At 51.6% G+C, this 26,000-nt stretch overlaps 1 protein-coding gene across 1 annotated transcript; it reads left to right on the top strand.

The window, feature by feature from the left end:
• Nucleotides 1-37: 37 nt before the first annotated feature.
• On the top strand, nt 38-25,394 carry Gpd1l (glycerol-3-phosphate dehydrogenase 1 like). The gene is made up of 6 exons (XM_055601546.1): nt 38-205; nt 12,502-12,679; nt 14,563-14,703; nt 16,868-17,006; nt 19,639-19,751; nt 25,152-25,394. Exons 1-6 carry the CDS (start codon nt 159-161, stop codon nt 25,392-25,394), a joined length of 861 nt encoding a protein of 286 aa, XP_055457521.1. The 5' UTR covers nt 38-158.
• The last annotated feature ends 606 nt before the right edge of the window (nt 25,395-26,000 follow it).

Below are 26,000 nucleotides of genomic sequence, written 5' to 3'. Positions count from 1 at the left end.
CGGGGCGGGGTCGCCCGGAGCAGCTACACTAGGCTGTTCCTGCGGCGGTGAGCAGCCGGCCTGGGAGGCACGGTCCGTGCAGCAGCGATCCGGCTCGCGGCAGCGATCGGGCTGGGCCCTGGGAGGAAGGCTGTGTGCAGCAGCGACCCGGCTCGGCCATGGCAGCGGCGCCTCTGAAAGTGTGCATCGTGGGCTCGGGGAACTGGTGAGCAGCGGCGGGTGGGCGGCGCGGGCTCCACCTCCAGGAAGCCCCGGTTCCGGGCTGTTTCGGTGTGGTCACCGGGGCACTGCGGCCAGGCAGAGAGGCGGGCCTGCGATCGCACGTCCCGGTTGGGCACTGCACGCCCAGAGGACACGCCGAGGCACCGGCGCGCGAGGTGCCCGTCCCAGGTGGCCCGGGGGGGGGGGGGGGGCAGCGCGCACCGCGCCCGCGGGCACCTGTCTGCGCACTGGTAACAGCGCGGCTACGGGCCACCTGCTCGCCACGCCCGGGGATTTGGCAAAACATCCTAAAGGCGTTTTGCATTCTCCCTGGCCGATCACCCCTGTGGGGGAATTGGAGGACGCTCAGTCTCCCTTACTGCAGTTTTGATGCTGGGGGAACCGAGGCACAGAGGGCAAAAGGGTCCATGCTACCTGGGGCAGCCGCTGTCCTTCAGGAGGCAATAATCACCTCTTCTGGAGACTGGTTCCCAATCTTGCTAACGTGGTCTCGGGAAGGGGGACCAATTCCCCACAGGGCTCGCTGCCGGGACGTGGGGGTCCTGGCGGAAGGTGTTTGCGGAGCTTCGCGTCACGGCTGGGCTGGCTTTGACCTCACTTGTAAAGCTCTTGGTGCTTGGAGGGTTTTCAGGCTCTTCAGTGGTTTCGATGCCTTGATGATACTTAAGCTGGAGAAGTTGGGGTCGTGGTGAGGAGGCGGGACACAGGGTTGATGTGTTCTAGTCTTTCCCAGCGGCCCAGGGAGGGGGGCGAAGAGTTGAGGACCCTCCTACGTTTCCTGGCCCCTGGTCTGACTCACACCGCAGCTCAGGCTTTAGAAACAGGACCTGAAAGTCGTAGGAGCCATCTGGCTGGTCGTAGTCGCACTCTTTGAAGACTTGGCTCCAGAAGTCCTTTTGGAGGAAACCTTAGCTGCCTGTTCTTTTCCATTGCAGCTGGACCGGTGGCTTCTCCCTAGGCTCCTATTGCTGACCTCTGTCCCCTGCACTGGCCTCACCTTTTGGTTATCTATCTCGGGAGGGCTCTTCCCTCGTGCCCCGTTCTTTACCTGGTGCCTGGCATATGCTACATAAATAACGAATGTCTGAAAAAAATATTTTTTTCTCTTTTTTGAGACAGGGAGACAGGTCTTACTTCAGTTCTGGCCTGGCACTCGCTGGCACTTGTGTAGACCAAGCTGTGCTCAGTTCACAGAGATCTGAGGGTTGGCATTAAAGGCAAAGCAAGCACTACCATGACCGGATTTTTCCCCGGCAGAGTTTGAACCCAGGGCCTCTTGAGTAGTAGTGAATGCTCTACCACGGAGGAGAAACTCCCTGCACCACTCCACACTCAATAAACTTGAGACAGTTCTGTTGCTAAGTCAGTGATTCCCTTTGTGTGCTGTGGGGATCAAACGCCAGGGCCTTGCTCCTCTTAGGAAGCAGCTCCACTCGCAGCCAGCCTCCGATGTGTTAAAAGCCAAGAGCTGTGCAGCTCATAGTGGTGCACGCCTGTGACCCAGCACTCTGGGAGGCGGAGGCAGGAGGATCAGAGTTCAGGCCAGCCTGGTCTACAAAGTGAGTCCAGGACAGCCAAGGCTTCACAGAGAAGCCCTATCTCAAACAAACAAACAAACAAAAAAACCACAACTAAAAGCCAAGAGTTGTAGTAACAGCTGTCTGGAATTCCAGTCCTGTAGAGCAAGCAGGGAAATCAGTTCAAGGTCATACTTTTTATTTTTATTATAACGTGTTTAGTTTTTACTTGTATGCATATGAGTGTTTTTGCCTGCATGTTTGCAAGTGTGTGTTTGGTGCCTGCACAGAGAGGGCATAGGATTTCCTAGAACTGAGTTACAGATGGTTATGAGCCACCATGCAGCTGGGGACAGAACTCGGGTCCCCTACAAGAGCAACAAGTGTTAGTGACCACTGAGCCATTTCCAGCCCCTGTTTTATTTCTTTTCTGAGACCATATCTTAATGTTGCCCTTAAGATGTTCTTTTGCTATGTAGGCTAGCCTAGATCTCATAGAGAACTGCCAATCTGCTTCCCCAGTGCTAGGTCTAAAGGTGTGCACCACCACAGCTAGCTAATTTTTTGGGACAAAGTCTCCCTATGTTGTAGAGGAATTTTAATTCAGAACATGGCTGCTCTGGCAAGAGATCATCACATCCAAAGACCTTCTAGTTCTGTGTGATCTGCCTGGAATACAGACATGCCTTTAATCCCAGGAGACAGAGGCAAGCAGATCTCTGAATTCAAGGCCAGCCTGCTAAAAGCCAGTTTCATGTAAAGAAAAGCTTAGGTCCAGGCATGGTGGTACAGCTCTTTAATCCCAGCACTCAGGAGACAGAGGCACATAGATCTGAGCTTTAGCCAGTTCTGTTCAGGCAGTTAGGTTGAATCAGTGAGCTGAGAGGCAGTGCAGTAGAGTTGAATTCATAGCAGTTCAGTTCATGGAATTCAGGAGAGTTTTACAGAGAGGTTAAAGAGAGGACAAGATAGACACAGGTGAAGACAGAAGGAGCCAGAGAATGAGGACCTAGAAAATTAGAACAGATTGCTAGTTAGTTTGAGGCCAAGCAGAATAATTCAGTGAGAAACTGAGAGAAGCCAGATTACATCAGTCAGCTTGGAGAGGAGTTTGAGCCAGAACAGTTGAGTTGAACCAGCCAGCCAGAGTTCAGAAAGAGCTAGAAAGACTGAGCTTCTCAGAGACTGAAAACATTCTAGGCCTAGATAAGATTGTACAGAGGCCAGAAGCTTCCAGGACTCAGTCTAGGTTAGCAGACAAAGGCAGTAAGCCTTGGAGATTTATTATTCACAATTACATCAGGTGAATAAGGCTGGCCTTGAATTCACAAAATTCTGCCTGCCTCTACCTCCCAATGCTGGGATTAAAGGCGTGTGTCATGGCCTGTCTATTTTTATTTTTTATTGTGTTTTCGAAAGAGAGTGAGGGTTCCTACAGAAGTCAGAGCACAACTTTTGGGAGTTCCTTTCTATAGACTGTGGAGATCAAACTCCGGCCACCAGGCTCAGGTAGCAAGCAAGTTTACAGCTGCCCCAGTAAATCCCTTCCCGTGTGTTTTTTGGGGCAACAGCAGAAGGCCTTGTGCCACATGAAGTGGAACTCCTATCTGTCCTCTTCAAAGCTTCACACAGACCTTCAACTTGGCTTTACCAAGGTCACCCCAGAGAACTGTCAGCTGGCCTGCTGGCTCTGCCGCTGGACAAGCACCCACTGAGCACATTTTGTTGTTGTTTTGAGACAGGGCCTCATTTAGCTCAGGTTGGCCTTGTCCTGGATGAGGATGGCTTTGAACTCTCACTCCCCCTGCATTTCCCCCCGCCCCCCGTGCTAGACTCATCGCCTTTCCCTCTAGTTTACGACTCCACAGAGGATGGCCCCCTTCCCGGTTTGTCAGGTGCAGGCAGAAGCCCTGCCATGCTAGACTGAATTGGAACAAGGCCTGTCAAGTGGACAGCTCTGGCCTTTCATGGAGGCTTGGCTGCTAGCCCGAAGCATCTTCATTCTGATGTACTTGGCTTTAGTCTTGGTCTGCTCCAGCCCTGGGAGTGAGTAGAACTTGGCCTGTGACACAGTGATTGAGAAATGTTTGGAAGGTTTGGGCTGGCTGCCTGCCTCCATCAAATACGGCATCAGACAGAAACAGCTGCTGGCTTTACGCCATCACCCTGGGTACAGAGGCACTCCAGTCCTAGAGAGAGGATCCCCACTTCCTGAGAGATTCTCAGTTACAGGAACTGAGAGCAACAGAGAGGGGCCAGAATGGCTTGTGTCTTGTAACTGCTGCACGTGAGCAGAGGCAGGAAGACCATTACAAATAAAGGCTAACCTGGGCTATAACGTGAGTTCTAGACTAGCAAGAATACAGTGAAATCCTGTCTCAGAAACTAAGGGGGTGGAGATGGAACATTCATCCCAGGTTCTATACACTCCGGTGTTTGAGGTGCCGTGCTCATCAAGGTCCTGTGCTTTGTTTGTTTGTTTTGTTTTCAAGACAGGGTTTCTCTGCATAGCCTGGGCTGTTCTGAACTCACTCTGTAGACCAGGCTGGCTTCTAACTCACAGAGATACCTGCCTCTGCCTCCCTGAGTGCTGGGATTAAAGCCATGTGCACTGCCACACCCAGTTGGTACAGTGCTCTTTAGGGTACTGTATTCTGTAAAAGTAGCTTTTATTCAGCCAGAATGTGGTTGTGCATGCCTTTAATCACAGCACTTGTAAGGCAGAGGCAGACAGATCTCTATGAGTTCAAGTCCAGCCTGGTCTACAGAGTGAGTTCCAAGACAGCCAAGGCTACACAGAGAAACTCTTGTCTGGGAAAGGAGAAAAAAAAAAAAAGGAACTTTTAATTGTCTCTCTGAAGTTTGTTTCCTCTGTCTGCTAACCTAGTCCTAGTCCTGGAAGCTTCTGGCCTCTGTACAATCTTATCTAGGCCTAGAATGTTTTCAGTCTCTGAGAAGCTCAGTCTTTCTAGCTCTTTCTGAACTCTGGCTGGCTGGTTCAACTCAACTGTTCTGGCTCAAACTCCTCTCCAAGCTGACTGATGTAATCTGGCTTCTCTCAGTTTCTCACTGAATTATTCTGCTTGGCCTCAAACTAACTAGCAATCTGTTCTAATTTTCTAGGTCCTCATTCTCTGGCTCCTTCTGTCTTCACCTGTGTCTATCTTGTCCTCTCTTTAACCTCTCTGTAAAACTCTCCTGAATTCCATGAACTGAACTGCTATGAATTCAACTCTACTGCACTGCCTCTCAGCTCACTGATTCAACCTAACTGCCTGAACAGAACTGGCTAAAGCTCAGATCTATGTGCCTCTGTCTCCTGAGTGCTGGGATTAAAGAGCTGTACCACCATGCCTGGACCTAAGCTTTTCTTTACATGAAACTGGCTTTTAGCAGGCTGGCCTTGAATTCAGAGATCTGCTTGCCTCTGTCTCCTGGGATTAAAGGCATGTCTGTATTCCAGGCAGATCACACAGAACTAGAAGGTCTTTGGATGTGATGATCTCTTGCCAGAGCAGCCATGTTCTGAATTAAAATTCCTCTACAACCCTTTCTTTAGGGAACTGTGCCCTTTTCAGGAACAGGACATGGTATCTACTATTAAGCAACTCAGCTGTGAGATAATTAAGGGCTCAGGAGATAAGATTCAAAGATACAAAGTGTGAACTGGAGTCTGGCACAAACCTACATGTTACATTTTAAACACAGTGTTCTTTTTTTCCCTTTTTTTTTTTCTTTCTTTTTTTTTTTTTTTTTTTTTTTTTTTGGTGAAGGGTCTTTTATAGCCCAGGCAGGCCTTAAACTCAATACAAAGAATGACTCTGAATTATTATCTAATATATACTGTAGGCTTTTATTTATCTAACTTTTTAAACAGAATTTGTCTATTTGTGGGGGTGTTTTGCCTGCATGTATGTCTGTGTACCACATGTGTGGAGGCCAGAAGCCATCATCAGATCCTCTGGAACTAGAGTTACAGACAGTTGTGAGCCACCAGTGGGTGCTGGGAATCAAACCCAGGTCCTCTGGAAGAGCAGCAATGTTTTTAACCTCTGAGTCATGTCTCCAGTCTTGACTTTGAATTTTTTTTTATTTTCCTGCCTCTACTTCCCCAGTGCTAAGACTATAGGCAAGACACACCGTGTGGGGTTTTTATTGTAAGACAAGGACTCATTATAAAGACCAGGCTGGACTTGAACTCACATTTGCCTGCCTGCCTCTGCTTCCCCAGTGCTACCATGTGTAGCACATGGTCCAAACACTCCTTACCCCGTGGACACATCTGCGGCCAGTCTTGCTGAATCATTCCTTAGAAAAGGGCAGGTTTCCTCCCGAAAGGACTTCAGCCTTCCGCTCATTTCCAAACAGGAGTGGACCTTCCTTTCCTAGCTGGTCCTCACCACAGGAATGTAAATGTTACTTAAGCAAACAGTGGTGTGGCCATAACCCTCAGGTCCAAGCGCCTCCCCCGTTCCACTTCAAGGACCTAGCTGGGAGAGCAAGGGTGGCCAGGTGTGGTACTCTTGTCCTGGGTGCAGGGTAAGGGTGTCTGTCAGGTAGACTGGTGACAGAGGACAGAGGAGCCCTGAACATCCACAGGAGCCGCTGGGTGCTGGGGTCCTGTTCAACTGTCCATCTTGCCATAGCCCTGTGAAAAAGCCAGAGGATCATGGGCAGGGAAGATGGCTCAGCAGGTGAAGGCGCTTGCCCCAAGCCTGTGGCCTGAGTTGGCTCTCTAGGCTCCACCTGGTGCAAGAAGACCCTGTCTCAAAATATCAAGGGCTGGGGATGTGTCACATTGGTTCATGCACCTGAGGTTACTCCACAATACAGCAAAAAGTAAAGGAGGAAGAAGGAAGCAAAGACAGATAAATAGCAAAATATATAATTGCAGCACCTGAGAGATGTAGGTAGGCAGATTGCTGAGACTTCAAAGCCAACCTGGGCTACACAGTGATCACCAGGCAAGCCTGGGCTACACAACATTGTTTCAGAAAACAAACAAACAAACAAACAAACAGCCTGTCTGGTGCATGCCTTTAGTCCAAGCAATCAGGAAGCAGAGATGGGCAGATCTGAGTTCAAGGTAGCATTCCAGGGCTACGTAGTGAAACACTATCTCTACTCTGAGACACTGCAGCCCTGGAACGCACTGTGTAGACCAATGTGGCCTCCACTTCTTTTTGATCCCCCTGCCTCCGCCTCCAGTTGCTGGGATTGCAAGCATGAGTCACTCCACCCAACTTGAACATCATCTTTAACCACTGGTGTTGGGCATGTTCACTCTGATCTCGGTTAGGGGACTTCAGGATGGCCCTGGCTAAGGATGGTGACCTGAGTAAGGAGCCTGGCCGTAGCCACTGACGGCTGGGACACCATGTTCTCTGCCCCATCTCTTGCAGTCACAACCCTAATTTCAGACATAAAACAGGATACCTTTGGTGTTCCAAATAAGGATTTATAGAAGCAGTTTGCGAAAGGCCTGCTGCAAAGCAGGGGGCCGAGACAGAGGCCCAGGGAGCTGACTCCCAGGCTGCCCCAGGCTACTGCCCTCCTCTACCTGCGTGGAGTATGAGGTGTGCCTTGGACATACATTCCCTTCTGCAGCAACCTGAGGTCTGTATTTTACACCGTTTTCTGGGTGATCTTCCCAAGATGCTGGGGGACCTGGGAAGCTGGCTTTTGTTGGTGATGGTTCTTAATATTTTTAATTAGATTTGCTTATTTAGTGTCTGTGTGTGTAGGTGTATCTGTCTGTCTGTCTGTCCTCGGTTGTCTTTCTCAAAACAATGTTCAACTTTGTTGTATTTTAGTTAAATTTTTATATTTTAATATTCTCTTAACAATTTCATCATGCCTACTGTGTTTACATCCTTTCTGCCCACCCTCCTCCCCCCACTCCCTCTCAACATCATGACCTCATTCTTTAATTTGTTACATATACACAGACGTAGTCTAGTGTCGCTCTTGTGCATCCCTGGAGCGGGCTGCCCCTCCCTCTCCTAGCAGCCGTGAATGGCCGGGGTGGACCTAGTCCCATCCATCCAATGTAGGATGTCAGCTGGTGTTGTCACTGTGCAGGCCTTGTTTTCGCGACCCTGCGTTTACGTGTCCCCACGCATGAGCACATATGTTTACCACAGTGCACGAATGTTGTCCATCAGAGGGCAGCTTCTGGGAGTGGGCTCTCTCCTTCCACCCTGTGGATCTGGGGGATCCAAAGCATAGTCAGGCATGGCAGCAGGTGCCTTCTTACCTCCTGAACTGTCTCCACCCGTTTTCCTCCTTCTTGTTGTTTGTTGCTATGTCCGTGGCTTGGAGCTCACTAAGTAGGCCCAGGCTGCCTGGCCAGCGAGTCCCAGGAATCCACCCGCCTCCATTTCTCCAGCGCTGGGATTGTAAGTATTCCCCATTGTGCCCAGCTTTTTGTCATATGAGTTCTGGAGTGCAAACTTGGGTCCTACTGTTTACACAGTAAGCATTTTATGAACTGGGCCATTGCCCCAGACCACTTGCTTGCTTTTCATGCTTCCTGTTTTTTTATTGTTGTGTGTGTGTGTTTCCGTGGGGCTCTTACTATAGCTGGCTCTGATCTTCCAGCCTTTTCTGGAGTGCTGCAGGGATTACAGACATGTAACACTGTGTCGGTTTATGGGCCCAGGCTTCGTGGGTTCCTGCTAGACATGCATGCCACCAACCTAGCCCTGTCCCAAGCCCTGGTTTCTAACTAACCAGCCTCCAATGGCATCATGCCTGGGACTTCAACATACAAATGGAAACAAGTTGCTTGCAGCTAGTGTCAGTGGGGTGAGGATCTGAGCCCCCATTTCCCTTTGAGTACCCACCTGCCCCCCACGCTTGAGAAACTGTCCCAGGCAGGGTAGCCTCTTCTTCTCCTCCTTTGGTTGCTTCTACCTAGTTTTTTCCCAGTGCTAGAAAAAGGAAGTGGTTTGCATGGACTAAAAGCAACAAAAACCAAAGAATGTGTTTCTTCAGGAACTGTGACCTAACAGCCTGAACTCTGGCTGTGTGTACAGAAATGTCCTGAGCTTTGTCCTACCAACTTAACCCCCTTCTTCTACGATTAGAGGGAACCTCTGTAACTCAGGAGTCTTTCTCTGCCTGTGTGTGTGTGTGTGTGTGTGTGTGTGTGTGTGTGTGTCATTTTCCATTCCAGGGTCTCCACGCCTAAGCCTAGAGTGCACACACTCTGGATTGTCTACCCAGCTTGCCCTGGGGTTCTCTCTCTGCCTCTCATGAACTGGTATGTCGAGTGGTCACTTCACCTGCCTGGCTTTATGTGGGTTCTGGGGATCTTTATCTGATCCGAGGTCCTCACAGTACTTGGCAAGTTCTTCATCTCCCTTCACCATGGCTTTCGGTGACAGGAGGTTATCTGGGTTCTCTCACCACTGAGTGTCTTCTGAGAGTAGAGGCTTCTGTAATGTGCCAGAAACCCAGGCACAGACCTGTAGTCCCAGCCCTGGGGAGGTGGGGGCAGAAGAGTGGAAGGTTCAGGTTCGTCCTCAGGTCCTGGGCTACAGGTGGAGTTAGAGACCGCCACGTGATACTCTGTTGCAAAGGTGTGGGGAGGGGGGTGCTCAGCCGGTAAAGGAACTCAATGCCTAGAAAACCAGTTTCCACCGGCTGCCTTTTGTGGAAGGTCCGCTCCCAGGGTGAGCACTGTCCCCTGCAGTCCCCAGAAGGCCTGCTGTCATCTTCCTCCTTTCCTCTAAGTGAAGTGCTCACAGTGATTTTCCCCGTCTCTGCGGTTTCCTCTTTCGGTTTTATCCTTGGAAAGCTTCTCTACACAGAGATCAAATGAACAGTGCACCAAGTTGAATCTATTCTTAAAATCTTTGTCTTTTCCCAGTTGGTTGTTCTTTAAAAGCCCTTTAACTGCAGAGAATCACTCACCGTGGTAACTGTGGCTCTGCCTGGGTGGCGAGAAGCGATTATTCATAATGACTTGGCTTCTTTCACGTGTTAGGATTGAAGACTAGACCTGTTTAACAGAACATTCACCAACATCCCGACTCTTCCAGAGAACCTCAGTTCAGAGTAGCGTGGCGGGGGTGCAAGGGGGGGCGTGGGGGCGTGCGGGGTGGGGGCGGTCGAGGAAAGTATGGCCACTGCACCCTTTTCCTTCTTGGTTAAAGGAGAGCTCAAGAGGCTGGGGGATGGCTCGGTTGGTAAGAGTGCTTACCCTGCAAGCGGGAGGACCTGGTTATACCCCCAGGCCCACGAGTAAATCCAGAGCGTGACAGAACTCCCTGTATATATTTACTTTACAAATTTTGAAGTTGCATTAAAACTCTTGTACCTTGCTTTTGATTTTGTGTGTCTGGGTGTTGTGCCTGCACGCCTGCCCGTGTGTCACGCACATACGTTCTCCACGGAGGCCAGAAGCAATGGGTGGCGTGGTAAGGTACTGCGTGATGCCTGGAGGACGCCAGAGCAGTCCCCAGGCTGGGACACCCTGACTCCCCGCTAACGTCTCTCTGTGCCCTGCAGGCTAATCTCTCTTCCTGCCTCCTTCTTTGAGATAGGGCATCAGTCTGGCCTTCAACACACTAAAATGACCTTGAACTCCTAATGCTTCTCCCTCTACCTCCCGAGTGCTAGGATTACAAGTGTGTGCCACTGTGCCTGGCTTAGTGGGAGTGAGGATGAAACCCAGGGCCCCGTACATTGTAGGCAGGCTGTCGCCAACTCAACTACAGCTCCAGCCACCTTTCTTCCTAGCCGCCTTATTTTGGTGCCAGAAATCCTGCCCAGAGCTTTGCACATTTAAAAACATATTTGTTACTGTGTTTATGCCTAAGTTTGTGCTTCCACATGTGAGCACGCCAGAGGGGGTGTCATGCCACCTCTGTGGAGGTCAAAGGACATCTCTCAGGAGTTGGTCTCTGTGCACTGTGGGTTCTGGAGCTCAAACTCAAGCCCTTCTTCTTTCTGAGCCACCACCCACCCCCACTCCACACCCTGTGAGCACCAAGTAAGGAAGGAAAGAGTCTCACTGTGTAACCCAGGCTGGCCTAGACCTCAGAGACATCCTCCTGCCTCTGTCTCCCATTTGTTTTGGGGGCTTTTTTTTTTAAGATTTTTTTTTCATTATTTATACAATGTTTTGTCTGCCTGTACACCTGCATGCAGATCCATCTCATTATAGATGGTTGTGAGCCACCAGGTGGTTGCTAGGAATTGAACTCAGGACCTCTGGAAGAGCAGCCAATGCTCTTAACCTCTGAGCCCGGTCTCCAGCCCCTGTTTTTTGTTTTTTAAGTCTCTTGTAGTGCAGGCTAGCCTCCAATGCCCTCTGAGGCTGAGAATGACCTCAATGCTTGATTCCCCACCCTCCACCTCTCAGCGTTGGAACCACAGATTTCATTTACATAACATTGCAGAACTGACTGGGTTAGTCCGAGTTCTGAGGCCTAAGGCTTAAGATAACTCCTGCTTGGGGAAATGGACTCGCTCTTCTAAGCAAACACTCTGGAGCGGCCTTGGTTCCAGGGACTTTCCTTGGAAGCTGCTCAGCCCCTTCCCAGGTAAAGGCCAAGTAACTGAGTCAGGCTTCTGAGTCAGTGCCTATCTCTGGAACTGCTTGTGTGCATGGACGCACATGCGTGTGCACGCACACACATACAGGCACCTAAAATGCTGGAATCCTCGGGGTTTTGAGTGTTCTTTACCACCTTTGCTTGCTTGTTTGTTCGTTTTGGTTTTTTTGTTGTTGTTGTTGTTGTTATCCTTAGGGTGGCCTGGAACCCACCCTTATCAGTAAGGGACCTCCTCTGACTCAGCCTCCTAATTGCTGGGTTTGCAGGGAGGAAGTACCACGCCTACCTTCTTTACCAAGTTCTTACACCCGGGCCCACCCAAGGAAAGTTCTCTAAGCAGAGATTTCTCAGTTTCCACAGATAGAAGGCTTTTGGTAAGCTGAGATCAGGTGCCCACCACAGGCTGGCACAACAAGGGCTCAGGAGCCAGGACCAGCAGCTCTGGCACAGCCCTGGGCCACCCGTGGACTGTGCCCACTATTAGGATCCATATTTTAGAATTGGACCATGGAATAGCAAGGCAGAAGAAGGCAGCTTGGAGGTGGGAGTCCATCGGGTGTGGGTGTGGAGTGATGGAGACCTGCCCTCTGCCCTGTTGCCTTTCTCCATTCTCACGCTGCAGTTACTTCACAGCGGCTACATTTTAATGTCCTGATTGGCCCGAGATATAGCTAAGCCTCCTTACAGGCTCCAAACCCCTCCAAGCACTTTCCATGCTCACCCGGGGAATGTTTATTCCTCTTATATGTGCCAAGGCAGGCCGGTTCTCTCTAGATCCAAGGACATCTGTTTTGGAGACAGGGTCTCCTGTCTTCCAGGCTGCTGTTGGCTCTCTGGGTAGCTAAGAATGACCCTGAAATCACAGCCTGTGCCACCATGCCTGGCTTATGCAGTTCTGGGGACCAAACCCAGGGCTTTGTGCCTGCCGGGCAAACACTACTGCCTGAGCTACAGTCCGGCCTCTTGGTTTATTTTTAAACTTTGTACCAATTGCTGGCATCTTCCTGAGGGCGGAGGGGCACTTCCTATGAGAGCTGAGTTTTGAGTGGTGGCTGGAGGCTGACGAGCCTCTCCCCTGAGCTGACTTCTGTGGTCTCAGAATCGTAATGCAAATGTTCTGAATTTTAGTCAAATGCTTTTTCTCTTCTCAAGTGAGTTTAAAAAAAAATTTTTTTTTCCCATCCATGGTCTCATTACAGGGGATCAGCTGTTGCCAAAATCATTGGAAATAATGTGAAGAACCTGCAGAAGTTCGCCTCCACGGTCAAGATGTGGGTCTTCGAAGAGACGGTGAATGGGAGGAAGCTGACAGACATCATCAACAACGACCACGAGAACGTGAAATATCTCCCAGGACACAAGCTGCCAGAGAACGTGGTGAGACTCGCCGGGACACGGTTGGTTCGCTCTCCCGGCTGTGACCCTCCGAGTGCCACAGGGACCTCCCTTTCCCCGGTCTCTACTGTCACTTGATTGGCTCTGATTTTCTTGGATTCAGGTTGTTCTTTGGGACAGGGTCTGAGTTTCTTCTGTGGATGCTGTTGTTAAAATCTCTTTAAAATGTGTGTGTGTGGCTGGGTGTGGTGGCCCACTCCTGCCTGTGATCCCAGCACTCAGGGGGGCAGAGGCAGGCAGATCACTGGGAGTTCAAGACCAGCCTGGTCTAAAGTGAGTCCAGGACAGCCAGGGTTACACAGAAAAACCCTGTCTCAAGAAAAAAAAAAAATGTGTGAATGCTCACATGTCTATAGCGTTCAGGCCTTGGATCCCTTGGAGCTGGAGCAGAGTAGGTTGCCAGTGCTGGGAGCTGAACTCAGGGCCTCTATGGTGGAGCAGCAAGCCCTCTTAACCGCCTAGCTACTCCTCCTGCTGCCATGACTACCTCTTCCAAGGACAACAGCCCTATCGGATTAGAGCCCTCTGCACCGACCATTTTGCTGCTTAACTGGCATTCCTTTCTTTTCAGTTCTTAGGCCTTCCCTCCACCCCCCGAGACAGAGTCGCATGCTTGTAGCCCAGGCTGCCCTCAAGCACACACGACACTGAACCTCTGGTCCTCCTGCCTCCACCTCCCCATCCAATCACCCCCAGTGTGTGGTTCTGGGGATCTAACTCTGGGCTTCATGCATGCTGAGAAGGGTCTCTAGAGCGGAGCCCCATTCCCAGCCCAGCATTGCTGTGTGGCTGTCAGTGAGGCTGTGGTCGACTTTGACCCTCCTGAGACAGTGACCGCCATTTGTCCCTACCATTCCACCACTGGCTCACTAAAAGCTGGTGGGTCTGAGTGCGGTTTCCCTAGACCTGAACGGAGAGGACACTGGCTACTTCTGTCATTGCAAGAGCAGTGGCCAAGCTGAGCTCTCCGCTGAGAGCTCGCGTTTGGAGCTCAGCCAGGCAGAGGCTCTTCCGCTGTGGCACTCTGGCTTCAGCTCCCTCTGTCTGGGATTACTTCTCATCGTCTCTCCCATCTTTGCTGAGCTCTGCCTGGCTTTTAAAAAGCACTGTTCTCAGGGTGGAGAGATGGCTCAGCAGTTAAGAGCACTGGCTGCTCTTCCATAGGTCCTGAGTTCAGTTCCCAGCAACCACATGGTGGCTCACAACCATCTATAGTGAAATCTGATGCACTTTTTTAGAGTGCAGGTGTACATGCAGATAGAGCACTCATATATGTAAAATAAAAATAAACCTTAAAAAAAACCCACCATTGTCATTAACATCAAAATCTTTGTGTCTACACTAGTGTGGGGTTTGGTTTTTGGTTTTTGGCCTTTTGAGATAGTCTTGTGTAGCCCAGGCTGTCCTGAATCTTGCTACATGGCCAAAGATAACCATGGGCTCCTGATCCTTCTGCCTTAACATCTTGGTATCCAGGATTAAAGAGAGGCTGAGGGAGGAAGATGGCGAGTTCCAAGCCAGCCTGGGCTACATGGTGACTTCCAGGGCAGCCTGGAGAGTAAAGGACGATCCTGTCCCAAAAAGCAGGAGTAAGAACAGCAGTGGGGCAGGAGAGCTGGCTCAATGGCTGAAGGCATCTTCTGCATCCGAGCCTGATGACCTGAGGTTGGTTCCCCAGGACCTACATAGGGGAGAGAGCCAAGCTGCCCAATGCAATAATTAGTTAAAAGGACACATCAGGGTCCTTTTCCTACAAAGAGTAGGGGTGGAGAAGCAGTACCTCTTGGCAGTGTGCGTTCTGAAGGGGTGAGGGTGTGGACTGGGGAGTTTCTGCAGGCCTCATCTGCGTCCCCACTTCCCTGCAGGTCGCGGTCCCAAACCTCAGCGAGGCTGTGCAAGATGCCGACCTGCTGGTGTTCGTCATTCCCCACCAGTTCATTCACAAGATCTGCGACGAGATCACGGGCAGGGTGCCCAAGAAGGCCCTGGGCATCACGCTCATCAAGGTAGCTGTTCGCGCAGGGGACGGGAGGCAGGCCCCAGGGCCCACCGCCTTCCCTCTGCTTGGGAAGGTATGTCAGGTACCTCTCTCAGCAGCCAGGACTAAGCACCTGACAGGAAGTGACCTCAGTGGACACAGGTTTGCTTCAGCTCACTGTTGGAGGCCAGCCAGGCAGGCATGGCTGCCGGCAGCAGCTGGCTTGCTGCATTGCTGCATTTTTGTTTTGTCTTGTGTTGCTGAGCCCATCACCTTGTGTGTGCCGGGCGAGCAGTCTGGCACTGAGCTGTGTCCCCAGCCCTCCCCTCCTTTCTTATTCAGTCTGGGACCCTGGCCCAGGAGACAGTGCCACGGTTTCCAAGGTGGGTCTTTCTGAGTTAATGTCCAACACACTCAGAGGTATGCATGACTAGTGAGGAGTCCGGTTGAGGGGACAGCTAAGGTTAACCACCCATGGTGGGTGAGATGGCTTGGTGTGCGTAAAGATGCTTGCTGTGAATCTTGAAGATCCCCAGTACCGTGGCAAGAAAGGATGTTGTATTTTTATTCATTTTCATCTCCAACTGAATGGTTTCTTCCCTTCGTTTAACTGGCTTTCTAGGTTTTCTTGTATGCATATATCTTTTCTCCATATAGACTTCTAAAACCCACTCCACAAACTTCACCATACAGCTAGTGGTGGGGTGTGTCATCAGAGTGAGTTCTGGAGTTCATTTTGGAATACCATGCATCAGGGAACAGAAATGAGTCACTGTGCATCCGTGTGTGTGTGTGTGTGGCGGGGGGGGGGGGGGGGTGTCCCTAACATAGTTATGTAGCACCAAGCAGAAAAGTATAGATGAACATTTCAGTGCTGTTTATCAATGTTGAAAGACGGGTCTAGTGCCATCACACTTTGGTGGCACAGTGACATTTGATAAAGTGGACTGGAGAGGTGGCTCAGTGGTTAAGAGCACTGACTGCTCTTGCAGAGGGCTGAAGTTTTATTCCTAGCACCCACCTGGAGGCGCCAGTCTTTAACTCCAATTCCAGGGGACCTGACGCCCTCTCCTGGCCGTCCTGGGAACTGCAGACATGATATTCATGCGGGCAAACACTTATAGATGACAAAACTTAATTTTTTTCGAGACAGGGTTTCTCTGTGTAGCCTTGGCTTCCCTGGACTCTGTAGGTCAGGCTGACCTTGATCTCACAGAGATCCACCTGCCTTCCCAAGTGCTGGTGTGTGCCACTGTGCCCAGCTATAAAACTTAATTTAATAAAAGAAAATTGGCTGCAGTGTTGACAGCATTCGGGATCTCTGTTGTGTCAGATGGGAGGAAGGTGGAGAGAAGAGGAACCTGGGGAGAGGATACTCCCACCTCGTACAGGAGGAGCTAATGCGGTGGGTAGCCTAGATTTTAGTGTGTGTGTGCGCGCGCGCGCGTGTGTGTGTGTGTGTGTGTGTGTGTGTGTGTGTGTGTGCGCACATAAGTGCAGGTGCCGTCACAGACCAGAGACGCCACTCTATGTCCTCAGCCCTAGAGAAAAGGGCCCACATGTCACATTCTGAGTGTGGCATTGGCTGGTCATTGGTTCCACACTCTCTGCAGCCACACACATTTGAGACATTTTTAAGCACGGCATAATCTGCTGAAAAAAATCTCCTGGTGATAATTAATATAATCCCGAGTACACAAAGAAGTGTAAAAAACCTCTGCATAAAGCACGTGACATCTTACATAAAGGTGGGTTCTGTAGATTGGCTGCAAGAAACAAGCTCACGATGAGGGTCTGGGAGAGGGTCTGCTGGCACAGATGGTGCCGAGGTCACCAGGCTGCTAACCACATCTGTTCCCAGCCTGTGGGTGGAAAACAGGTTATACGTCTCCCCCTTGATGAGACAGCCGTGGGCGTTTAACACCCTGGCTCCCCTGGCACTTACCTGTGAGCACTAGGACCTCTGCCTCCCACATCATCTTACCCAACACAAGTGGCTTCCTTCTGTTCTTTTGTGTGTGTCTGACAGACAGTCTCACTCTGACTTCCACCCTTCTATGTGGCCAAGGCTGGCCTTGAACTCAGTGCAGTCCTCCTGCCTCGGGCAGATTACAGGTGTGAGTCCCCGTGTCCAGGTATGATGTCTTGCCCCTCTGATTTGGCAGTCCCTCCTGACTCCTGAATCCTTCCAGGGCATAGACGAGGGCCCGGAAGGGCTGAAGCTCATCTCCGACATCATCAGAGAGAAGATGGGGATTGACATCAGTGTGCTGATGGGGGCCAACATCGCCAGTGAGGTGGCCGCGGAGAAGTTCTGTGAGACCACAATTGGTGAGGCCGCCGCAGCCCCCGGCAGTGCTGGCTGCCTAGCCTGTACCATGCCTGCATGTTCCCAACCCCCACGTGGCTCTTCCCTTCGCTGGCGCTCGGGGCCTCGTGCGCTACACGCATGGTCTACCTATGAAATCCCAGTCTTCCAATAGGTGGTGGAGGCAGGAGAATTAGGCAGCCTTGGCTACATGGAGAATTAGGAGCCAGCCTGGGCTTCCTGTGACCCTGACCCGGAAGAGGAAGTGGCGGAGGGTGCTGGGAGACGGTGCAGCAGGTGGAACATCTGCTCTGCAACATGAGGACCGAGTTCAGGTCCTAGTACCCGCGAGAAAGCAGGCACGGCATCGGGTGCCTGAACCCCACTACTGCCAGGCGACGACTGCAGGGGCCGGAGGGCTTGCAGCCAGCTAGACTAGCCGAGCCAATCAGGAGAGAGCCTGCTTCTAAACGTGCTGGACACGGCTCAGCGCTGTTGCTTCCATAGAAGAGCCAGGTTTAAGCCCAACATCTACACGGAGGCTCAGAAATGCCTGTCACTTCAGTTCAGGGGATCCAGGGCCCTATTCTGGCCTCTGTGGGCACTAGGTTCATGCATGATATAAACAGACACGTAGGCCAAATGCCCATACACGTTCATAAATAAAGCAAATGGGGGCTAGAGATGGCTCAGCAGCTAAAGAGCACTGAGTGCTCTTCCAGGGGACGCGGGTTCGATTCCCAGCAACCACACAGTAGCTCAGAACTGCCTGTGACTCCAAGACCTGTCACCCTCACACAGACATACATGCACGCAAAACCACCAATGCAGATCAAATAAAATAAATAATAAATTATTTTGTAAAAATAAATAAATCTTAAAAACTAATAGTAAGGTGGAGAGGTGCTGAGGAGGACACCCAGGATTAACTTCCGGCCTTCGTGCCTCTAAAGATTAATTTCATCTGTCTGCACGTGATGCAGCTGGATTTAGGGGCTCACAGCTAAGGCTCCACGGCTGGGCTCCATGCCCACCTGCGGGTCTCCGGATTGGTGACAGTAGGGGCCAGCTGCTGTTGTAAGGTCAGGAGTGTGTACCAGTGTGGTTTGCTGCAGCAGATGGAAATGCTGTCAGTGGGTGCTCCCGCCCCCTTGTGGTGGCCGTGGGTGGTGACTGTGCCCTTCATGCTCCTGGTTCACAAAGCCGGAGCTATCCGACACCGTTCCTGACGTGTGTCTGAACATACGATCTGAAAAATGATGTGGGATGGGGGGGGGGGGGGAAGGCAAGGATTGGCACCGGTGGCCACAGAGACAGGTAAGTGCCTTGCACAGATAACACACACACATACACCAACAAATGTCAGCTGACTTCGTAATTATGGGGCTGAGCCCTGTTCCCACACCAAGGCTGTTTTCTTTCTGATTCTTACTTAACTTTGTAGCCAACCTGGGAGGGCCAGTACTTTTTCTCAGGAGGAAGCTGGAGGAGGTTACATCAAACATCTCCAAACTTGGCTTGTGTCTGAATCACCCAGGGAGCCTCAGAAACCAGCTAGGCTGCTCCCCTCCAGGGCCAGGATTTAATCATCTGGGTAATCGATGTTTTTAAAGCCCCCGGGGGGTGGCATGTGCAGGCAGGCCCGGCAACAGCTGGCCTCCCTCCTGGAGACCTGGGGCTGGAGTCCTCTGGGGCTTTCTGATGTCATGATAGTTTCTACTGCCCTGTGGCCAGGATTTACCTTAAAAAGCCTTAAAGTCCTGAGTTCAGAACATGGGGAGAGATTTGCCTAACCCACCTGCACCCCACCAGCCAGAGCAGATGTCACCCAGGCATCGTGGGTAAGGTTTTGCTTTGGTTTGTTTTTTCCTTTGTTGCTATTATGTTTGGTGTTTCTGAACCCAGTTTCCCTGTGTAGGTAGCTCAGGCTCATCTGGAGCTCATGGCTCTTAACCTCAGCCTCACAGAGACTAGAGATCCATGCAACATATGTGCCACCAGGATTGATTTCTGCTGCCTTGTCTTATTTCATTTTTTGAGACAGGGTCTCACTATGTAGTGCTGATTGGCCTTGAACTCACAGAGGTCCACTTGCCTCTGCCTCCAGTCTGCTGGGATTAAAGGCGTGTCCTCACACCTGACTGTTTCTACTGTTTAATCAGTGGTGTCTAAAACGCACCCCAGCCTTTCTGCAGAGGAGGGACAAGGCTGTGGCCAAGACAAGTTCTCCGCCTGCATGCCTGTCTATAGCACCACGGCCAGTAGACCCTAGAGCACATACAGCCTACATTCCATTTCCAGAAAACCCTTTCATGTCTAATGAATTTAAAATGTACTCATTCAGTACATTAAATATATTTGTTAGATTGTAAATAATTGTTTCTGGTATTATGAAATGACAATCCAATCCGCAGGGAGGATGGTGTTTGGGGTAGCCTGAATCTGTGTTCCTGGCCATGGTGGCTCATCTGAAACTCTCATTCACTTAGAGGCATAGCTGTGTGCCTTCTGTACATACATACATGTACATTGTATACGTGTGTGTGTGTGTGTGTGTGTGTGTGTAGAGCCTGTGTTAGCACTCTTTAACCTCTGCTAGGTGTACAGTGGACACTGGGGCCTCACTGACCTCCCACTCTCCTAACCCTGGTACAGGCAGCAAAGTGATGCAGAACGGCCTTCTCTTCAAAGAGCTGCTGCAGACGCCCAACTTCCGCATCACCGTGGTAGATGATGCAGACACCGTGGAGCTTTGTGGTGCCCTGAAGGTAAAGTCGGCCTTGGTGCTCCACCCAGGGGAGGGGTGCTCAGGCCAGGCCAGCGCCAGCAGGCCACAGCAGGAGAGTGGGCTGTGCTGGTTGGTTGCTGGCTGGTTCTCTGTGTGTCCCTTGTTGTTCACCTTTTCGTACCAGGCTAGCTGGCCCCCAGCCTGCCAGGGGCTCTGCCTTCTTCACCTCCCTTCCCACCACAGGAGGGCTGGGCTTGCAGCTGTGTCCTGCACTGTCTGGTTTTATCTGGGTTCCAGGGATTCAATTCTGGTTGTCAGGCTTGCATAGCCAACGTCTTCCCACTGAGTCATCTCCCCGGCCATGCTCTGGTCTCCTCAGGAGCTTCCGTGAAAAAGAGCAGGCCTCGTCCTACGCATCCTGGTTTTCCTCTTTCCTGCATGAGGGGGCTTTGCCTCATGACTCTGATTTTGTAAATTGCTTTAGGTTATTTGTGTGCATGTTCTGCTTGCATGTGTATGTGTGTGCCACATGCACACTGATGCTGGGAGAGTTCAGAGGACGGTGTTGGACCTCACCGCAGCTGGAGTTATGGGTGGCTGTGAGCTGTCATGTGGGTGCCGGGAACTGAACCCAGGTCCTGTGCGAGGGCAGCCTCTGCTCTAAGCACTGAGCCACCATCTCTTTAGCCCCAAATTATAGGGGCTTTTCCTGAAAACTTGTTACTTATTTTTAAGATTTGATTCTCCTTTATGTGTGTGTCAGCTGAGCATGGGCACATGTGTACAGATGCTCACAGAAGTCAGGCGAAGGCCCTGCATACCCCAGGGCTAGAGTTCCTCGTGGCTGTGAGCTGCCTGTCATGGACGCTCTGGACCTTTGGAAGAGCAGCAAGTGCTCTTAACCACTGAGCCATCTCTCTGGTCCCCATCTTATTTTAGTGTGTGTGTGTGTGTGTGTGTGTGTGTGTGTGTGTGTGTGTGCGCGCACATGTGTCTGCGCCTGCACTTTTGGCTATGTACCCCAAGCATACTATGCCCTTGGAGGCCAGAAGAGGGCACTGGATGCCTAGAACTAGACTACAGGAGGTTCTGAGCTGCTCCGTGTGGGCTGGAGTGGGCCCCGGCCCTCTGCAAAAAACAGCTAGTGCTCTTCACCCCGGCTGTCTCCCCAGCTCCAGCCCCTTGTTCTCGGAGGTGCCGGCCTGGCAGCCCTCGTGTTTGGCTTCTCTGGGTCTCATCATTTTCCCTACTCACCCAGATCTTATCTTGAATGGAAATTTGTTTCCTCTCAGTCCACTTTACTGGTTTCTCGTTCTTTTTCACATGGAAGAGTTGTCTCCTGCTGACAAGAGGTTCTTTTTCAAAGAATAATTTATCTTTGTTCCCTAGAGTGAAAAGAAGCAGTTTCAATTGGCCAGTGACCAAGGATTGTCAGTAGACAAAAATCACAACAAATGTAATTACTTGGTCAGTCGGCCTCTAGCCCGAGTATGCAGAAGGCAGCTTGCATCTGCTGAGGACAGCTATGTCCTGTCAGTGGGGCAGATCTGAGGGTTCTGTAAAGCTAAAAACAAGGAAAAGAGCAATGGAGAAAACCCGATCCAGGTCGTTGAAATGCTTGCTCAGCACTCAAAAGGGAAGGCCTGGGTTTGATCCCCAGCACCACCTAAACAAGAGATGATGGAGGATATTATAATTCATCACTGGGCAGGTGAAGGCAGGAGGATCAGGAGTTCGAGGTCATCCTTGGCTACAGAGGGAGCTGGAAGCCAGCCTCCCTTCCCCCTTGACTTACCAATGTAAATATCCTGTTTAATCCAAAACTGCTTCTGGGATTGGAGGAGATGGACTGCCAGGTGACTGGCATCCAACTGCCTGTTTCCCGTGAGACTTGCCAAGGTGAGCGTGGAAGGAGAGCGCCTTCCCCTCCAACACTGTGTGGTCAGTCCCTAGTTTCCTTGAGAGACCCCGAGTAGCTGGAGGCTTGGGCAGCTGGGCAGCAGGCATCTGTACTTCTGTGCGTGGGGACACTTCCAGTTCCGTGCTGGCAGGCCTCCCTCCCCAGCCACCAAGGCACCGGCTTTGGTGGCTTTATTTTGGGTGAGATTTTTACGGCTTTTAAAGTCATCTGTTAAACTAATGCCCACTCCACAGTGGGGCACATCATGAGGGCCTAATTGCTCAGCATTTGCCACAAGCTGCACGGAGCTGTTTTTAAGTGACTAGATATTTTGGGTGACCAATGGGGAGGTGGTATGAGATCCCGCTGGGAAGAAAGGGTGCTGGGTGAGAGGCTTCTAGGCAGGGGGTTCTAGAGAGCTTGTTAGTGGGAGCTGCTGGGCTCCTTTAGGTCACCTGTGCTAGATTTGTGCCTGCTGCAGGACAGAAGTGAGAGGCACGTGGAGGCAGGGGCGGGCCAGGGCCCTTGCTGTCCTTCCCCAGGGCTCCTTTATTCCTTGAGCCTGCATCAGGGCTAGAGATTTCAGAGAGTGACAAGTACAGACGTGTCACTGTTAGTTGAGTCAGGCCACGGCCTCCCAACCCACAAGCAAAGAGATAAGAATGCAGAGTAAACCTGCGACCTGTGTGCCCTTTCTCTGCCCCCACCTCGGCCTCACAGTCCTGTGAGTGCTCCTCCCTCCTGGTGGCCACCCTTCCCCTGTGACAGAAGGGCCAAGGCCCAGCCTGGGTTATTTTATGTGTTTGCTTGTTTACCCACATCTTTGTCTGCGCGCCATGTGCGCACAGTGGACCAAAAGAAGGCGGTGCTGGAAACTGAACTCAGGATCTCTGGAAGAGCAGCTAATGTTCCTAACCGAGCCATCTCTCCAGCCCACACCTTGAACTTTGACCCCCCTGACTGCCCTGGGATTGCAGGTCTACAGGATCACACCTGGGTCATAATGGGGATGAAACACAGGGCTTTACACAGGCTGGGCAGGCAGCCGACAATCAGGTCTGCGTGTCAGCCCCAGCTTTGTGGTTCCGTGGGAGGGAAAGGGTAGGGCTGAGCCCTGTCCAGCTGGCCTGAAGTGCCCTTGAAGAAATTGTCCCTCCTAGTGGAGGGCTGCTTCTGGGCCCTGAGGAAGGCTTTAACACACCTGTCTCCCAGAAACTATGGGAATTTTAGGCGCGGCTAGCTTGGAGCAGATTTGCATGAGCAGGGAGAAAATGCTAACTTGAGCTGGGTGTCCGCAGCTGGCTTGCCATGCTTATTTTTTAGCTGGGTCAGGGTCCAGGTCCTGTTAGAAGAGAAGAGGTCTGCACAAGGCCCCTGTGGGAAAGTTAGTGACTCGAGGAAGCTTTGAGCGGTCCGGACCCCAGGGTCCTGCTGAGAAGGAATCACGGCTCTAGCCCCTCTGCCCTCTTGCTCATTTGCCTTTCCTGTGACTGCAGTGACTGGAAGACCAGGGCTACATCTTGAGGTCTGCTCACACTGCCCTGCTTAGCCAGTTGACAGAACTGCCACATCTTCTCGGTTGAGTGGTCCAGCTCTTCCAGTGAGAGGCCTTGCCTGGATGCAGGGGCTCTCTGTGTCTTCTGGTCACTGGGCCTGCGGGCATGGGCTGTCTCCTGGCAACCGGCTTACTGTGTGCCTGGCTTCCTCGTCCTTCACTGTGCCTGATAAAGGGGCCACCATGTGAGAATCTGTAGGATACGGGTTTATATTCTTTTTAGTGTTTGCAACAGGGCCTCACACTGGCTAGGCAAGCACTCTCACACTGAGTGAGGTTAGCTGTTGCGATTGGTGGTGTCCTCCCAACCTGACTCCCTCTGCCTCTGAGAAGCCATGGAACATATCTCTATGACACAAGATGGCAGGGGTGTCAGGAAGCCCCCCAGCCTCAGAGGAAAGAGGACAAGTGTGCTAGGCCCTGGAATAAGTGACCTACAGGCGTTCAGCATATCGGGGGTGAGTCGCTTCCTTCCCTCTCTCAGCCAGGGGACAGGAGTGTAAGCCCAGCCCACAGAGTCATGGCAGCAGGGAACCTGGTGTGGCCCCACCTTCACCTGCAGCAGGAAGGAGCCTGCCCCTGCCCTCAATTCAGTCACAGATACTTCCTGGGATTGGTTTATCATGTCATCATCCAGAATGAGTGACAGAGACACAGTCCAAGAGACAGTAGAGAGGTTCAAAATTCTAGTCATTTAGCCAACAATTGCCACTAAGCCTCCACTCGCCAATGTGACAGCTGTAAGGGAAGCGCTGGCCCACTCAGCCAAGCTGGTCTTCGCACGGGCTTAGTGACCACGGGGGCTGCTGCACTGGATGGAACAGATGTGAAATTTATCAGGGTGGCTCAGCTTAGCGCCCTGAGCATGGGTCTGACCTTGGCCTTCCCAGGCTCTTTAGTCCAGTTCCCTGACACAGGGCCCACCTGTAAGCCAGATGTGGCACCTTGCCTTTGGTGAGCCCATTGTTCAGGCAGCATCCTTTGAGGTCAAGTCCATCAAAGCTACCCTTCAGAAGAATCAGGTGGGCTTGGACATCCAGAAAGAAGGGGATGTTCATTTCCACACACAGTTTGTTGTTCCTAGTATACGCCTGGCAAGCATTTTCTGCAGGGACTGGATAGAGAGCGCTTTAGGTCTCCGGCCCACAAAGACTACGTCAGGTCATCACATCTGCCATCGGTAGGGGGGGTGGACAGGCTCCCGTAGAGTCTGGCTGACAGACACAGGCCTTAGGTTGCTAGCCTCTGGAAGGAAGGAGCGTCTCATATGATTTGCCTGTGCATGGTAGAGCAGATACAATGCAGTGCAGAGTAGGTTCCCCATGAATATTCATGGGGATATTTAAATGAAATAAATGGCTGAAACTGTGGTTGTATGTATTCTTGCCTCATAACCCAGCAAGCCAGCTCCTAGAACATACCCAAAAGAACTGCCCACAGGCGGTCACCAACAGCGTCAGATGCTCACGGTGATCTATTAGCTCCCGTATAGTATTCCAATTTGCCCATTTTCCTGTCAGCATGCACTGGGTAGATTTCAGTTTGGGGGCTTTTTGAAAGATGTGGATTCTATGGAGCAAACCCAGATCCTTGTGTTTGCTTGCAAACAAGCAGGGTGGTGTTGGTCGGGGTGGCATGGGGGTGGCATGGGGTGATGGGTGGCATGGAAGGTGGTGCTGGTGCTTATTTGAGACTGTGTATGTAGCTCTGTCTGGCCTGGAACTCAGTGTGCGGACCAGGTTGGCCTCTGCCTCCTGGATTCTGGGATTAAAGAGGCGCCAAGCCCAGCCGAGCACTCAGTTTTGATTAAAAACAACTTAAAAGACAAACCAGTTTGTCCAGAGAGAATGCACTCAGCCTGCTGTCAGCTGCTCTGGCTCCCTGGCTAATGCTCCACACTCGCCCCACCTCCCATGCTGGCCCACGCCCTGCTCCAGGGCTGTGTGTGCTCTGGTGTCAGGGCCCCTGCTTTGTGGTCTCTGCAGAACATCGTTGCTGTGGGAGCTGGCTTCTGCGACGGCCTCCGCTGCGGGGACAACACCAAGGCGGCTGTCATCCGCCTCGGCCTCATGGAGATGATCGCTTTCGCCAAGATTTTTTGTAAGGGCCAGGTGTCCACAGCCACCTTCCTGGAGAGCTGCGGGGTAGCGGACCTCATCACCACCTGCTACGGAGGGCGCAACCGAAAGGTGGCGGAGGCCTTCGCCAGGACCGGGAAGGTACCCTGAGCCCCGCCCTTTCCAGCTGAGACTGAGACCTTCCACAGCCCGGGGGAATGAGACCTGTCCCCTTAGAGATTTCCTGTTCCTTCTGACTGTGCTCAGCTGACTGCTGTGGCCCTAAGATGCCCCATCTTTTCTTTCTTTTAATTTTAAGTTAGCATATGAGTTCTGTGATGGCATTTTCATAACAATTTAGGTTGATCCTCCCCTAGTCCCAGCTATCCTCTCCCCACCCTGATTGTGCCCGTCTACTGCCGGAGTTCCCTCTATTTTCATATCACATCTCCCTCTCCCCCCTTTCCAGTCTCTGGCCTCTGCCCGCTCCACTCCAACATACACATACAGATATTGAAAACTAGGCTCTAGGAGGCTGGGGAGACTGCTCAGCCACACAAACATGGGGACCGAAGATTGGACTGCCAGCAGCCACATCAACCTGTGATGTCAGCACTGGGGAGACTGGAGGGTTCCCTGCGGCTTCCTGGTCAGTCAGCCCGGCTAAGTTAGTGAGCTCCAGGTTCACAGAGGACAGTGACATCAACCTCTGGCCTCTCCATGCGTGCAAGCACACACATGTATGCACACACACACACACACACACACACACACACA

Source organism: Psammomys obesus, unplaced genomic scaffold, assembly GCF_907164565.1.
Source record: "Psammomys obesus unplaced genomic scaffold, mPsaObe1.curated_primary_1811, whole genome shotgun sequence".
Taxonomy (NCBI): domain Eukaryota; kingdom Metazoa; phylum Chordata; class Mammalia; order Rodentia; family Muridae; genus Psammomys; species Psammomys obesus.
The sequence above is the reverse complement of the archived record's forward strand: the minus strand, read 5'-3'. Positions and strand labels throughout refer to the sequence as shown.